This window comes from Thermobia domestica, chromosome 15 (assembly GCF_964235325.1).
Source record: "Thermobia domestica chromosome 15, izTheDome1.hap1.1, whole genome shotgun sequence".
Taxonomy (NCBI): domain Eukaryota; kingdom Metazoa; phylum Arthropoda; class Insecta; order Zygentoma; family Lepismatidae; genus Thermobia; species Thermobia domestica.
Genome location: NC_137468.1, coordinates 162,242,789 through 162,260,586, shown reverse-complemented (window position 1 = coordinate 162,260,586; position 17,798 = coordinate 162,242,789). Strand labels below are relative to the sequence as shown.

The window sequence follows — 17,798 nt, the reverse complement described above, 5'->3', positions numbered from 1 at the left end:
ACTAATAAACCTAACCGAATAATTAATATACCAGCTAAAAGTGCCATGACTTTTATACAATTACAGTGGTTTTGCTAGTTCGGACTGGCGCGTAGGATAAAAACAGGGGAGATACAATACATATGTTCCAGCAAAGTATGGAAAAAATACTTACTATTTCAGGTAGCAAGAAACTCAAAATTCAGGATTATTCATAAATGTATTTTCCAATATTAAATTACAATAAAAATTACAAGATCCAGAACAAATAGTTATGCAACAGTTGAACGATTTTGTACTATTATCTGATACTACAATACTACTTAAGCTTATAACCGAACAGACAATTATCAGTTAAGAAATATTAAAATCAGCTCAAAAAATGTATCAAATTCTGCTGTAATTCATATACATTTATATTAAAGTACACCACACACAATTTACAACATTATTTACTCAATTTTCTTATTTTCTTACCGGAAACTTGTGAGTTCCTTTGAATGTCATTTTTTGTCTTTATCAAATTTCCAAGCATTATTTTACTGGTACGTAAACATATATTTGATCACATCTCGCAATGTTTGTTTGCATTGGCATACATTCTCTAGTTTGAAAGATATGACATAGCTGTTTTGTAATAGTTTGATGACAATTGATGTAACACAGACAATTGATTCCGTGCAGACAGAAATAAAACCTCGTGATACTCAAGGAGCTTTTGTAGAAAATGCCATGCAATAGCAGTTGCAGAAAGCGCACATTCTGTTGGGACTATTAGTTTTCCGCGATCCATTTCTTTAATAAGATCAATAGGAACTTCGACATCAACTTCTTTTCCAGATTCTACCCATAATTTACACTCTACACAATTCTTACGTTCCAATTCCTTTCTAACTACATAACCAGATATGTAAGTTAGAATGGGGATCACATCTCTTGGTATTTGTTCTAATACAAAATCATGCCAGCCTCGGTGTGGTGCTCCGGTTTTGTCAACCTAATGGGGCGTTTACACTTAGTCGATTTGCGTTCGATTCAGTTGAATTGACGTCACTTTCAACTTAATCGACCGTGTAAACGGGAATTCAACTTAATCGCTTGTTGATCGAAAGCGACTAATCGACTGGCAATTGAATTGAAAGACGTTCTATTTTCTGTGGTTGAAATAATTGAACACATCCATCGATCTGATTCTGCCTAGTTGCTTCGATTTACTGGCAAATGCAGCGAGTCGATTTAGTCGTGCGACTAAATCGATTTAGTCGTGCGACTAAATCGACCAAGTGTAAACGCCCCATAAGGCCTCCCATGTGATCTGTGCTAAGGGACTACGTCATTGGCTGTGGTAGTGGGTGCCTCGTGTCTGGTGGAACTCCGTGAGGAAGAAGGCTAAGTGGGACTTGCTATATACTTACACTACAGTTACACTTTCTGTTACATTTACACGCGTAGAGTGATAATACTCACTCTACGTTTACACGTATATACCTTCCCTTCATTCATTTTAACTTCTTTTGCTCATTCTCTCTCACATGAACAATTCCTTCACTGACTTATCTCAATGTTGACCAAGTAAGCAGGCATATAGCCAGCAACCATATGACAGAAGAAAGTGACTAGATAAAGACAAAATGAAACAAAAAGGGTCTGGTACTAAGGACTCCTGCTGCGAACTAACCATGAGTAAATAGCTGATCTTTTTGCTGTGCTGTGCAACAACACAAAAATCTTGTGAAGGCAGAAAATTGCATTGTGTTCCTTTGCCGAATATTCTGTCTCCTTCAAAACCATAAAGAAAAGCATGGTGTTCATTATAAAAAAAAAGTTCACAGTGTTTTAGAATTTTTTTTTTTTTTTTTAATATTGTGCCAACATCTTTGTGATATTATCATGCATAACTGTAAATTGTGGCTTTTATATTACGAGAATGAGTTCAACTGTACGTTATAGGCCCTCTAAAGTGACATTGTTCAAAATTATTTATTATTAGGTATTGTAAATTGTATCTTTTTAGTTAGCGATAAGTTTTGCGTCTAATCGGGAAATTTCATGGCTTCGGACGGGAAATTCGCTGTTACAAAACTGACATCACTGTTTTAAGAGTAAGATTTGTGTTGGGGTGTATGCAAAAGCATTTTTTCTCTTTCTATGCGAAATTTCAGCCACAGTTTTGCATGGTGCTGAAACAAAAGCATCCCTGTACATGCAACCGAGAAAAAAGAAGTTTCGACTCAACCTAAAGAGAATAATGGTAATAATGACTTTTGTTTCTGTTACAGGAGTTCTGCTTTAATTTTGTTAGTATAGAAACGGAATCTATTTAGTTTTCTATGAAGTCGAAGTTTTCCTTTTTCTAGCCACTTCTGATTTTTGCTGTTTTTCGCGTGTGTATTTATATACTAAGCTTTGTTGGCGAATATTTTTAACACCTCGTATATTCTTTGAAATAGCCTATCATCTTAAATTAGAGATTTAATAGTACACAGTAAAAACACAGTAACAAAACACAGCGTACCTCAAATCAATATTCTGTACCGGTATACGTATATGCTATCCCATACACTGGCAACCTTACAATTTTTTCGGAAGTCTATTACTTTTTCTGGAAGTTAGGGACGGTACCAACCTAATTTGTTTATTACAATTAAATAATTATTATGTTTATAATATCAGTAGTAGGGTCAAATTTAGAAAATCCACTTACATATAAACTGTTTCAGTGGTATAAAGGTATGTGGAATTTCTATCGACACCTAGCTGTTTTCCTTCATATTTACTCGCATAAAAATATTGTAAGTAAACATACATTTATGCGTAGTCTCTAAATAGAATAAAATGATAAGTGAAATTAATACCGTTCATTTTAGAGAATCATCTGGAGACGACCTGAAAAAAAAAAAAACGAATTTTATTTTGAAATCAGGATGTAACACAATGCAATTTTCCTTGTGTTTGTACATAAATTCCCGGAATATTCCCATTTTTAGGAACATTCTTGAAAAATATTTGCCCGGGAATTTACCACCATTATGGAAACTAGTGTCTAAAACAAACCAACTTATGTTAAGTGGCCAATAAAAAGCACGAATGCTACCTAACCGAGTCAAGACAGGAACGCAGCAGCTGGTGCTAGTTATGGATAAATTCCTAGGAAGATATTTTACGGGAAGATTCCCAAAAAATGGGAATTTTCCGGAAATGTATGTACAATCACGAAGAAAATTGCAATCTCTTACTATAATAACATTTCAAAATTAAATTTGTTTTTATATCACAGTATATTATTACTGTTGTCTCTCGAGCAGTCTTTTTAAAATGTATATTCTGGAGGGTATTATGTTATTTTATTAATATATTTAGTTATATTTAGGGACCACGCATAAATGTATGTTTATTTATAATATGTTCTAGTGATGGGCAGTAGGAATATTCCCGCTGGGAAGGAATTTAAAAAATGGGAATGTTCCCGGGTTTTTTCCCTGGCCTATAAATTCCCGGGAAGGATTTTTTTTCCATTTCTTTATCTTGCAAATTATAACAACCGTATGACTAATTACATTATTTTAATATATTATGATTTACTTCTAGGTTTTAGAGAATTTGCAGGTTAAAAAGTTTAAAATTATTTGACTGTACTTTATATAACTAATAATATGAGTTTTTATGTTCCATTTCCATGTACACTAGAAAAGTAGGGTAATCGTTTAGTATCAAAACTAGCAAAAAGTAGGACGATTTACGGAAGAATTGAGTTGATAGTGGTGTTAAAGTAAAGAAAGTATCGAACACATTTTTTAGGGTAGTAGGGGATTTGTACAAACAGTAAAGGTAAGTGAAAGTAATTTATGTGAGATTAGAAAGTGAATTTTTGGTAACGAAGATAGAAAACAACGTGCCCTGCGGGGCTCTAACCCGTCTACAGTCGCTAACGCTCGCTCGGCAATGCTGTCTGAATTTAATGTTGGTAACGTAATTTAACGTTTGAAACTATAAAACAACCGCATCGGAATAGAATATCGAAAAAAAAAGTAGGTGCCAAATCTGCCCCGCAAAACTAAACAATAGCCAAAAGTAGCAAAGTACTAGTTTACAAATGATGAAAAGGAACCATTTTGTAGAGTAATGTAGAATTAGGTAGAAATAGAGGCGAAGTACTATTAATAAACCCTAAACCACCATTATTAGTAGAAGTCGGTCTGCCTCCTGTCTCTGTCTCGGATTTCTCTTACATTTCATGTGAATTAACGCATGAAATTTCGAGAAATGGGCAGGAGGAAAGATGGTGTGTGGCAATATTACATGCAAAATTATAAAGATGAGAAAGTATCTTGCGAATATTGCGAACATACATAGTTATGCGCAGTTGTTGACAAAATGGTGGGACATGTCTCTTCTGGTAGTTACCCAACCAATTTGTTTTATAAAATTAAAAATTTAATATGTTCATAACATTAGTATTAGAGTCAAGTTTGGAATATCCACTTACGTGTAAATTTAAACAATTGGCGGTTTAAAAGTATGTAGACTTGCTATACCATTTTTGGAACATATTTACTTTCATAGAACATATTGTAAATAATTATCCATTTATGCGTACTCTTTAAATATAAGAAAAGATTAATAAAATAACATCGTTTAGAATACACATATTAAAGACTCCTCTGGGGGACAACAGTAATAATATGCCGTGATATGAAAACGAATTAACTTTGAAATCATAATATAGTAATAGAATGTAATTTTATTTGCGGTTGTACATAAATACCCGGAAAATTCCCATATTTGGGAAACTTCCCAGGAATATTCCCATTTTTGGGAATTAACCCATCAACAGGTGCTTCCGAGCGATAGCGAGGAGTACTTCCGTAGAGAGCAAGTGCGTTACCGACGGGGTACACGCATAAACGAGGACAGTGGAATAGCAACTGGAGTATAAAATACTTTCATTATTACTCAAAATTTATTTCAATATGCTCTCCATTGAAAGTAATTACTTTTACATTCTTATTCCGTCACAAAAGATGTTTCACGTCGTATTTTACCTACAAATTTTCTAGTGGGTAGAACCGCCTGCTCGACTAAACTGCGAACTTGTGCTATGTGCCCACCAACAGCACGGATGTTATAGAACCGTCTTACGGAGGGCGAATCTCGTGATACCGCGTGGCACATAAGTGCGTTCGTAGAAGCAGGGTCATTGCCAGCTTTTATTAGAATCGCAAACAGTTATATTCCGCATTTTTTTAAATAATACGGTAAAATAGATTTTAAACATTTTGCCCATTAATCTAAACAGAAATATTTTCCTATATTAAATCATTTAGATCTCGGAACCTACAAAATCAAAAATTATGAGTTATACATATCTGGAAAGTTTTACGTTTCCTGTTTACTTTGGTGTATTACATTTTATCTTGCAACAATATTTCAATAATGGAAAATGCATTTTATATTATAAAATTCACAAAAAATGAACGGTTAATGACATGTACATGCAAAAAGAAAGTTTGTGGACTATATTCTACTTACTGTATTTATTTATTTATAGTAGTTTTTAAAAGAAAATCACCATTTTCACTCCAGTAAATTGTACATATTTATGATATGAAATATTTTTCATAAATGAAACAATTCAAAGCAAGTTTCTTTATAAATTATTATTTTTGTGGTGGAATTTTATGAGAGATGTGTTTTCCTGAGATGAGTCTGGTAATTGCATATCTTCCGCATGGGTCTCCTCATTTTAACAATCAGTTGATCAGGAATATTTTTCATAAATTAAAAGTAAATCGTTTCCTGGTGACAGTTTTATTGTCCAATATGCAAAAGTTTTCTAAAACCATTGAAATGCGTTAAATACCTCTATATCAAAAAGATTACCGACAATTTTGCTGATCTTCTCTTCCAAGTTTAGCGGTATGATATCCTGAGACATATTTTCTCGCCACTTTTGCCTAAGACAACATACACATCGCTATGGGATAAGAACATCCACAGAATACTGAGGAGCATTTGCGCATCATCTAGTAACTAAATTTTCATCTATTAAATGTAGTATATAATCCAAGATTGCTAATTGCGTAAAATTATAAAACAAAACATAAAAAAATAAATTTGAAATAAGTCTTTAACGTCAATCTGTAAGTGCGGCCACTTCGTATATATACATGATTAGCACTGAGTGCTAGTATATCATTCGAGTAATTAACTGTAGCAGTGATAAGTTCAGAAAATTTTTCCTACACAATAAAAGAAATGCTGAGAGCACTTGTAACCCTGGTCGAGTCATATCGGGAAGAATCCCACAGGGGCATTTCGTAGCTTCAGCGGGAACATTCGGTTTCAAGGTAAGAGACTCCTTTAACGGTTGGGGGCGCGGTGGCTCAGTGGTAGAGCGTTCACCTCTGGTGCTTGGGATCCCGGGTTCGATCCCAACCCCCGCCAAGTGAACTTTGTGGTGGACAAACACCGTGCTCGTGGGTTTTCTAGGGGTTCTCCTGTTTCCTCCCACTTTCTTCATTCCACCATTTCACTCATCTCTCATTGTCACCGTTTCCTTTAGCATAATCGGCATACCGTGGGACGTAAAACTCAAAAGATTTCATTTCATTTTTTCCTTTAACGGTTTAGAGGGAGATTGTTTGACAACTATGACAGAATGTACCAAAAGTCACGTCTGACTGAAACTAATATTTATAAAAGGAGAACATCATCGTTTTCTATTGTTTAATTGTAATGTAGAAAAATGACAGATTTCTGCATCCAAATAAGACGGATAACCATTTAAATTGCAAAGGATTTACTGGTAATATTTTTTTTTAGTAAAATGAATCTATTAAAAAAATTGTTAAGTACAAATGTAATATTTTTTGCACGTTTTTATTTCACTTGAAGTTTCAAAAGAAATCTAATTTGTCATTTGCATATATACCGATAGAACTGTTTGGTGTTAAGATTTGGTGATATTGATTGTAAAGTTTTAAATATCGAGAAACATAACTACATCCCGAAACTTAAATACAATAAGTGCAAATATCTTTTTATGAAAAGTTTCAGTTCAGTAAAAGTGCGTATACGTACGGTCGTACTGTGTTTATTTTTTTCGTTAATTTAAGGTAGATGTACGCTGGACTAAAAAGTTAAGTAGGTATATGCTTTTTTACATCCCTATATAAAGCTCTCTAGATGCTTTGTTTGTACTCTGCTTATCTTCTGCACGAAAGACCGTTTCATTTTTGCTAGGAAGCCATGCAGTTAGTATCCAATAGTATCCAGTAGGTCCATGTTTCATATAACATTGGTACAAAAATGGACACTAAACAACAATGCAGCTAATCAATCAAGATATGCGATGTTACTAGAAAACTAACATAACGAATATCCAGTAATAATTAAACGCTGGAAAACAGAAAATAACGAAAACATGCAAAGACAGCAAATTTAAACATGTAACAATAAGGACAAAATGAGTTTAACTAGAAATTTCTAATGCCACGCGCATTTGGTTAAGGACGAAAGGCCGTGAGAACAAGTAAATCTATCTTTAAATATTGCGGTACGTGCTAAAAATATAACCTGTTTCTAAATGGAAAATTTGTATAAAATTGCTTTCCGTATTTTATTTAAGAAATATAAAATAGTAACGTAGCAAAGCATGTTTTCGTTTTGGCGTTTTTTTTTTTTTTTTGTCAGTCGACATTGATCGTACGTCGAGAATTCCTAACTTTACTTTTAAAAATAAGATACAAAAACGAGAACCGTACTTCGATAAGATGTACCTATGTATAGTAAATATACAATAATATACATTACAGATGATATAGGCTTATAATATACGCGTATTTAAAGTAGAAGAAACAATACTGCAGGTTTTGCTTAAACAAGGAAGAAAAAAATTGAATATTGATCAATTATTTTGTATTTAGTTATGAGTATTTAAATATTTTTTTATAACTAGGAGCAAAATCTTGGATATTTTAAAATACTTGTTTCAGAACTTTTTATATCGCTAGTCTGATTCCAAACCTTTTCAGCGACTTATTGAATTTCAATTAAAGTAGAAATTACTGTTGTTTTATGGAGTCCTGCTTATATTTTTTCAAAGAGATAAATAATATTTTTTTATTATTGTTTTCAGATTTGTTTTTGTTTCTTGAACATTCATTGTTAAAGGTTTCAAATTCCCAACGTGAACAGTTTCTATGCTATCAAAATGTCTTTTTCTTATTCCAACTTTGCTTGCAATAAATTTGGAATCAAAACAGAAAGTGATCCTTTTAAAGTTGAAATAAAAACAGAAAACGAGTTAGTTGAAGAATGTAATTATAAACAGTGTACTAGTAATACTAATGATCATAAAGATCCTCTTGCAATATGTGTGGAATATGCGGAACGAGAAAGTGCAACGGAAGAAGAGAATATTGGTTCAGAAAGTAATGAGGATCAAAATTTATCAGATTGCAAGCTAACTTCTAAAACAATATCTTTGGACAAGAGTTTATCAACAGCTGATGTGAATGCTATGAGTTTTCACAGTAACATCAAGCCAAAATCTTCCGATTTTACACACAACACAGAAGAGTCAGGCAGTTATATGTTTCGCACTATTAAAGATAAGAAGGAACAGGAAGAAGACGATCATGAAAATGATAATCAAGAATCATATAGCAATGCTCCGGACCTGAGGTACGTTTAAATGCGTTTATTTCATCAGAGTTTTTTCTTTTTCTTTCTTTTTTTGTATGTTTTTTTCAACACTTGCAGTAATTCATTACATATTCTTTTCTCCATTAGGTTTGTTAATAAAATCAAAATTATTTGAAGGTATAAGTGGACGCAACCTAACGCATAATTTTGTGAGACGTGAGACAGTTCAACACTGAAAGAAGTATGAAAGTTTAACGATAAATTGCTATAAACCTCCTCCTTTAGTCAAGCTTTCGGGGTTAGATTTGAATACTGACACGTTTATGAGTAATTTCAAGCACAATTCTTCTCATAAACGAGTGCTCATAAATAAAATGATCACTCAGTAATATAAGCAATATATAACTTGGTGTCAAGCCTCAAGACTACTTGTTAGGAGTCTTCTGAAACACTAAGTGCAATAGAAAGTATATTTATTTTGCGGGTAGAAAATTCGATAATACGTTTTGTATTGTAGTTAGCAGTACCTTACTGGCTTATCTATAACTTTCCCATCTCAGTCAAAATACTTTTAAGATATAAAAGCTGAAATTTTTGTATTTATTTATCGGTTCTGAAAGTAACACTATTTCATATATAGAACACCCTAGTAAATAAGAATGCCTCATACAGACCACTGAAAGAAATTATTGACTTCTTAATTTTTTTAACGTTAGAGAACTTTTTCATTTATTATTAAGATAGTTATTTTATTGATTTTATTGATTATATCACGAACGAAATCCTACTAGATTAACCAGAAATTCAGGTTTTTTAATACTTTAATATATGGCTTAACTAACTTCACTGCGTAAAGTTCGTGTCTCAGAGGTTTATATCTTACGATGACGATTCTTATCATATACAAATCCCGACAAGTAGTATGAACACCGTTTACTTGGATTTCTCGGAGTTAGTCCTTTTCTTCCGCTTTCGTCATTCCAAATTGGCGTTCGTCTCATCCTCATCTCTCTGAGCCTGAGTGCATAAATGTGGAACATTAAATTTTAAAGTGATCAAGAAAAGAGAAACCAAGAGAATTAAAATTCGATTATTGTCGATAGATCCAATAGCATGAAAAAGAGAAGGAAGATGTGAATGATCTATTTAACTATTATGCTGATTCGATTTTTTCAAACGAATAGAGTGTTTGGATACTTCGTACCACTTAGGTCAAGGGAGCAATATTTCATCTATAACGAAATATCATCAAGTCATAATTTAAGGTTTCATGCTTCTCGTTTAATGGTAATTCGTTAACATCATTGTATAATAAGAAATACTGTAAACGATGCTTTATAGTAGTTTAATGAAATTGCAGAACACACACACATACACTATTATTATAGTGTGTGATGTAATCCGTTTACAAAATAATTATTATATTCTTTGAATGATTTGCAGTAAACAATTGATTTACTCAAATTTAAGATCTTCAGGTGAGAAATTAAGTTTTATTTTAAATAATGTGTTTTGTATCTGTTCCCTGAGGAACAGTTCTAGTGTTATTTGCTAGAAGTAGGTTAATGGATAGTTGGAATAACCGAATGTATGTCTGTATTCTGCTGTACACGGGAGGAATGCAAGTTCTGTGTAGCTCAAGATCGTAAGAGATGAATGAGGATTATATGAAAATATTCGTGGTTAAGTTTACAGCTATCAAGGGTTCCTGAGCTCTATGCTGAAGTAAAACAGTTTTTAATAGTTAAAAGAACATGGAAAAAATGAAATTATCTAAAAATATCGGGTATAATGTATAACTTGTGTAGGAAATGATACAACTTTGCTACAAGCAGGTTTGTCTCTTGCGTTTATGCTAGGTATAACCAATATTCAATCCTGCTTATATCATATTGTCTGATCTGCTGTTGCTGTTGAGGAAGGGGACGTTTCAGTGATTATCCGTGGGGGTCATTCCTTGTCTATTTGTTACTCTTTGTTTAATTTCAGACTCTTTCCTTTTTCTGTGTTTTATTGATGACATCACTAAAACTAGTGCTATATTTCATCTTTGGGTTGCTGCACATTTCCTGACATAAATTTTGGTCAATTTTAAATTAGAGGGGTGAGTCGCATTCGATATGCCTCCGATGACAAGAACTTCGTGCTAGCTTCCGATTTATAAATCATCCCTTAAGGCATTAGGCTACTTGTGTTTTAAGATTGAATTCATTACTTTTCCTTATGCAACAACGAACTTTTGAACGATACCTTTTGCTGTTTTCATGTTTTTCGAACTACACTGGAACTTCTATAGTGACGTGTGTAGTTGTGAAGGTTTGTTGAGAAACTGCTTTTCAGCTTACCGAACACATGACTGGTGGTCTACGCTTGATGACTTTTTAGGCACACTCTTGTCAGCTCTAATATATAATACCACTATTTTTTATGGGAATGGTGAGATAGTACTGAGAAAATACCAATAATGCACGTTGTACATGGTCGGAGATATGCACCGAGGAAATTTTTGTATGTTTTTGAAAGTGCTAAAATTTCCTCCCCAGCGCACACTGGAAATGATCACTCGTTGACACAAATCCGAAAATGTAAAGCAACGAATTTAATATCGCAATGACACCCGAGATATTGCCAACTTCTTTCCGAGATTTTGTTCTCCACCAAGGGTTACGAGCGTTGGGAGTTGATGTTAACGTTTCTCACTTAATTAGAGTACGTGCTTCTTTAAACAAAGTTAAAAGAGGTTTTAAAGTGTGTTTTTTGTAACTACATAGTGTATTACATATTTCCACATACATAGTATTGTTAGTATACATATATATGTGTGTGTGTGTCTGTCTGGGGGGTATGAGTCTGTCTGTATATATGTGATACATTCTGTCTTAAAAATTCCATAATCGTATAGGCGTTTTCTGTTTTGTGATAATACTGTGCTCAGTTGGAAATCTTACATCAGTAAAGCTGAATTCTCTTCTTTTTTAATATACAAAACGAGACAATTGAATGGAGAAACCAAAGTCACATAAAACACATGAATATTTTTCCCAAGCGGCGATCTGTAATAAGACCTTAATGTATTGAAACTAACCGGATGTTTGGCGCCACCCCTTTTAGAACGGAATGAAACTAGAGAAAGTCTCAAGAAGGTACTTTCCCGTTTAAAACGAGACAGCTTCAATATCTTCAACACAATTATAAGGTAGTAAGATCTCTTCAAAAATTAATGAAGTCTACATTAAAAAAAAATTAATGATTTACTGAAATATTGTATTCACATTTGTTAATTTTGATATCGTAATTCTACGCTTATAGGAATTTATACTTACCGATTTGTATTCAGTATACATTGGAGTGCGAGAAGTCTCGCTCGGATTCTTCTTCCGAATGAGCACATCTTGTTGCAGGCCTTCCTCTTACCATTGTCAGCGGTAAGGTACAAAATGGTTCCGATAGTTTCGCTTGAATTGTCCGTTCAATATTGTAACTTCATTAGACCTGAAGTTCACAAATAAATGTAAATAAATAAAATAAAGTAAAAACAAGCAAGCAGGTTCTGTGGAAACTTTCTGAAGTAGAATTCCTTCCGTCATTGCTATCTATCTATCTATCTATATATATATATATATATATATATATATATATATATATATATATATATATATATATATACAGGGTGTTTCAGATAAAACGTCCAGTGCTTTTAAATCCGAAACGGCTGAGAATAAAATGATGAAACAAAAACTGAGATAGGAAAATGTCATAAGGCGCATTATAGTGTTGTTGTGGTGACCCCCAGGGCCCTCCTTCAAGGGGGCCCAGGGGCCAACTTCAAATTTTTAAATAGGAACATGTATTGAATCTTACCTCACTCAATAGTACTTGAAAAACGAAACAACTTTTGTAGGAAACAATTTTCAATTTGGGCCACCGTTTTTAAATGGCCGCAAAAAGTGGGTCCTATATCAGATAAAACGTCCAGTCCTTATAAATCTGAAATGGCTAAGAATAAGAAGATGAAACAAAAACTGAGATAGGAAAATGTGATAGGGCGCATCACATGGCGCTGTCGTGGTGACCCACACAGCCCTTCTTCAAGGGGGCCCAGAGGCCGGCTTCAAATTTTCAAATGGGAACATGTATTGAATCATACCTCATTCAATAGTCCTTGGAATACGAAACAATATTTGTAGGAAACAATTTTCGATTTGGGGCACAGTTTTCAGAATGGCCGCAAAAAGTCCTGTATCAGTTTGAAGTTGGTACCTGGGCCCCCTTCACGGAGTTTCCTGAGGGTCACCACAACAACACCACTTGATATGCTTTATCATCGTTTCTATCTCAGTTTTTGTTTCTTCTCTCTATTCTCAGCAGTTTCTGATTTAGGCCTATAAGCACTGGACGTTTTATCTGATACAGACCCACTTTTTGCGGCCATTTTGAAAACGGTAGCCCAAATCGAAAATTGTTTCCTACAAAAGTTGTTTCGTTTTTCAAGTACTATTGAATGAGGTATGAGTCAATACGTGTTCCCATTTGAAAATTTGAAGTTGGCCGCTGAACCCCCTTGAAAGAGGGCCCTGGGGGTGTCCACAACAACACCATGTGATGTGCCCTATGACATTTTCCTATCAGTTTTTGTTTCATCTTTTTATTCTCAGCCGTTTCGGATTTATAAGCACTGGACGTTTTATCTGAAACACCCTGTATATATATATATATATATATATATATATAAAGAAATTTTATATGTATCCTCGTGTATTTGTAATTACTAAATAGATATAAGATAAACCAGCACTGGTTTAAAGGTAACGAACAGCAAACTCAGTACCTATACAGCTGTTAAATCTAAAGACATGATCTCATTCAAAATTATTTCTCATTACTTCCTTTTCTAGTAAAGACTAGACAATATGAATGAAGAAACAAATTTATCATATTATTTTAATGTGACTTAAATCTACCATGCAAACCAACACGAATCATTCATTTCCATTTCATTCTTTTTCACTCTTTTTGTCTCAAAAACTGGTTTTAAAAAGAGGGCGAATTTAGTGGTTAGTTTCGCCAAAATCTCCTTTAAACCAAAATGCAGGTAAATTTCACTCCATTATCTCATTAACACAATTCCATATCACTCTTCCATACTATGCAGTTGCAACAATTTCTGATGGAACTATACCCAAGTCATTTACTTGGAACATTACCAAGTTCGCTGGCTGCATACTCCGGAGGATCAAACATGCACAACTAGCGCTATGCAGCGGGAAGTATGAGAACTTCCAGCGATAGCTAACTTAGGGCCAACTGACACAACATTTAAAGCTATTTCTCTTATTGTCGTTTACTATGGAGATTTTATTAAAATAATTTTTAACAATTTTTATTATTCGACTAAACGAAACACAAAATTTCCCCCGCAGGGCTAACAATTTCTGCTTTCCAGAAACAATAAACAAACCATAGGAGAATAAAAAAATAATATACATTACCAATTATCTTCCAAAATATATCGTTAATCCTCTTACAAATTTTCCTAAAATCGAAATTCATTACAAACAGCAATTCGACGTACGCAGAAGATGATGACGACTAGCTCTACTAACTCTCCTAGTCCCGAACTCTCGTGAACGTTTTTCTGAAGGAAAAACAAAATTAAACAAACACAAGAGTTCAAACATTATTATATACAAAATAATCTTAACTACAACATCTGATTTAGTTAAGGGATTTTTAAAGCGATTTTAAGCACTAGGAACTTGAGTATTTTGAGTAACATAATGTTTACAAAAACTTACATGTCTCTTCAACCTAATAGGAGGATTCTCTACATTTCCTAGCCAAACCTTGTTCTGTGTAGGTTTAGCTAGGGCCATCCCAAGAAGACGATATTTTAGGGTTAAAGTGTTTTTCTACAGACAATTTCATCGTTCTTTTAACAAACACAAGATCACCAATATGTATATCAACAGGGATATGTTTCTGAGAATAGATTTTCTCACTTCGTTTCCAAGCATTATGAATATTATTACTTATGGAAGCAAACTTCTCTACCTTATTCTGATCATCATCAAGAATTTCAAGATCTAACAACCATTTGATATCTAACGGATGATAAAATTTTCTCCCCATATAAATTGCACTAGGCGAAAACCCAGTAGTTTCGTTCATGCTGATGTTGATAGTGAACGCGATTAATTTATCAATTGGGCCCATTTTCTCTTTAATTTATCAACATACGAACGAATCAAGTTCTTCACTGACCTTACGGTTCTTTCAGCTTTATTCGGCGACGGGTTATAAGGGGATAATCTAACATCCTGAATACCATAAGAATATAAAAACTGAGTGAAGGAATCTGACACAAAATAAGCTCCGTCTTGTAACACAGAACCTGGATACCCATATCTCGGACATAAATCTAATAAGTTTATTACAAATTGTTTTAGAATTTGTCTCAAGAGTTCTAAAAACACAAATCTACTAAAAGTATCGGTTACAATCAAAATATACTCATAACCAGAACTATTAGGCAGTCGGCCAGCTACGTCAATATGCCAAACATAATTAGGATGTTCAACTGTTCTTGTATAATAATTACTCACTGGTTTAGTAGTTTTTATCCTTGCATTTCTGACATACACAACAAATATTTACATAATTCTTAATATCAGAGTACATTGATGGCCATGTAAAGCGTGAAGACACCTTATTCGTGGTCTTTTTAATTCCCATGTGACCTCCCGGTACTTAAGAATTATGGGCGTACTCTAGAATTGAGTTTACTAATGAAGAAAGTAAAACAGCTCTAAAACCTTTTCCAGATTTACCTTTCATTACCTTAATAAGATATTATTTTGCAATTTATAACCACTTACCTCCTCTTTATTCTCTGGTTTACTAATAATTTCTTCAATCGAGCATTTTTCCTTTGATGGTGTTATAAGGGAATACTAAAATCACAATACTTCCTGAAAATTACAAAAGACATACTTACACCTTTACCATTATCTTTAACATGTTTTACAGTATCGTCATCTTTAGTGTAAAATTCTAAATGATTTCCAACACAGCTGAGGAAATCAGCGACACAATTTACCTTCGTCCGGATATGGACTATTCTAAATCTAAAACGAGCTAGTTTTTCTAAAAGTGTTCCATATCGCGGTTGACGTTTATGATTAGTTAGAAGCCAAGACAAGCTTTTACTACCGCTGTACACAACAAATGGATTAAATAAGTAGTACTCAAACCGTTCTAAGCAAAGGTTTAAGGCCTTAAGTTCCAATTCGTAAACATTCTTACTCCAATCAGTAGGTGAAATAGCTTTCGAGAACAGCGACTGGTCTTAAATTACCATGTTCGCCACACTGACTTAAAACTCCTGAAAAATGACGCAAACTACTATCCGAATGGAGAACAAAGGTAGAATTCATATCAGGAACCTTCAAAACGACGTGCTCAAAAAAATCATCTTTAATTTTTGAAGTGCTATATCATGATCTTTTGTCTACTTAAGTATTCTCTTAGAAGAACGTAATTCCTGCAGTGGAGCAATTAATTCATAGTAATTTCTAACGAATTTAGAAAAAAGGCAAAAAAACAGATTTTCCTAACAGCCTTTCGAATTTTTGGTTTTGGTATTTCCTGAATGGCTTTAATTCTTTCAGAATCTATACTCATAGTTCCCTTTTCAAATGAAAACCCTAAATGCTTAATAAAATTTTGAAATAGGAAAGTTTTCTTAGGAGGAATAGTTATACCCCATTTTCTCAAACGAGAAAGAACTTCCCCTAATATTATCTTATGACTCTCTATATCAGTGCCAAACAGGAGAATATCATCATAGAATATCTAGATTTTTACCAATTTACCTATCAAGTTCCTTACTCATCAAATTACTCAATACAAACGGAGTAAAAAAAACCCATAGGACAGACCTTGAATTGATAGATTTTTTTGTCACAAATGCCGTATAGAGAAGACTCTTTTGTCAAGGTCAATTTAAAGAATAAAGATCGAAGACCAATTTTACTAAATACAGTATGATTAGAAATGCCAGATATAATGTTCTCCATGTTAGGAGACGGAAAGTTATTACAAATAACTCGTTTGTTAATTTCCCCATATGCCACGACCAAACGTTTACTATTATCTGACTTATCAGTTACTTCTATTTTATTTTCAAAATTTTTAACACGACCAATTTTCTGAGTTATCACATTCTTATAATTTTCTAGAAGTTCATTAACATACATCTGTAAGCTAGGATCCAACTGTAAAAGTTCAGGAGAAACCTTATAATTACCTTGTATTTCTTCCCGGTTTATCCCTTCAGGATGAAGAACAGAATAATCATAATAAACCTCCAACTCCGGGTCTGGTTCATTGGGAACAACTCCCTTGGACGTGGAAGCAGCAGTTTCCAGAAAACCAGGCTGTTGTAGATAATTAGCAGTTGAGGTACTAGGGGTAGATGATGCTTTCAGCGAATCTAGCTAGCGTGGTGGTTGCCTTCCACGATCCTCTATCCTAGAAGTAAACAGGGAAGAGCGAGAAGTTTCCGTAGACAACTGAGAGGCGTCCTGTATAGGAAAGCTTAACCTTTTATTTTGAACTCTATATACGTACGTTGTTACATATGTCTATGATAGCACAGTATTTGGTGTGAAAACAGTTTCCCAGTAAGATATCAAAATCATCAGAGTCAATAATATAAAACAGTTCAGAAAACAGCTGACGTTCCATTCGAAAATAAATACGCACTCTCTGGTTAACAAAAATTTGCGTGCTTCCAAGACCCGTGGTTTGTAAATTCACATTCTCAAGTTTTAAACGACACATAGTTCGCAAATGTTGAAAATAACGTTGACTAATATAATTATTACTACTACCGGTATCTATTAAACAAGGTACAGCTTTACCTTTAATATAAATCAATACAGAAATAAAATTCTTTAACAGTTTTCCATGGATAAAGACATACTGGTTTCAGTAGAATTCCCAATTTTCGTTTCATTTACAATAAACAGTGGTTGGGATTGACCACCTTGTACTCTATTGAAACTGTCAGAATTGTTATAAAAATTCTTAAATTTTCTCATATTCCCAAATGAAGAATAATTTATTTTTGTACCTTGATAATTATCACCCATTTGTAATCCACTGGCTGTGTC

At 33.6% G+C, this 17,798-nt stretch overlaps 1 protein-coding gene across 2 annotated transcripts in view; it reads left to right on the top strand.

Moving 5' to 3' along the window:
* The first annotated feature begins 1,313 nt into the window (after positions 1-1,313).
* The window catches only part of LOC145671326 (uncharacterized), a 37,596-nt gene continuing 21,111 nt past the window's right edge, over positions 1,314-17,798 (top strand). Inside the window, exons 1-2 of one of the 2 annotated variants that reach the window (XM_081740331.1) lie at positions 1,314-1,969; positions 8,117-8,664. In XM_081740331.1, coding sequence (XP_081596457.1) covers positions 8,192-8,664 — 473 coding nt within the window. In that variant the 5' untranslated portion in view covers positions 1,314-1,969; positions 8,117-8,191. The other variant, XM_081740330.1, reaches the window with a different exon arrangement.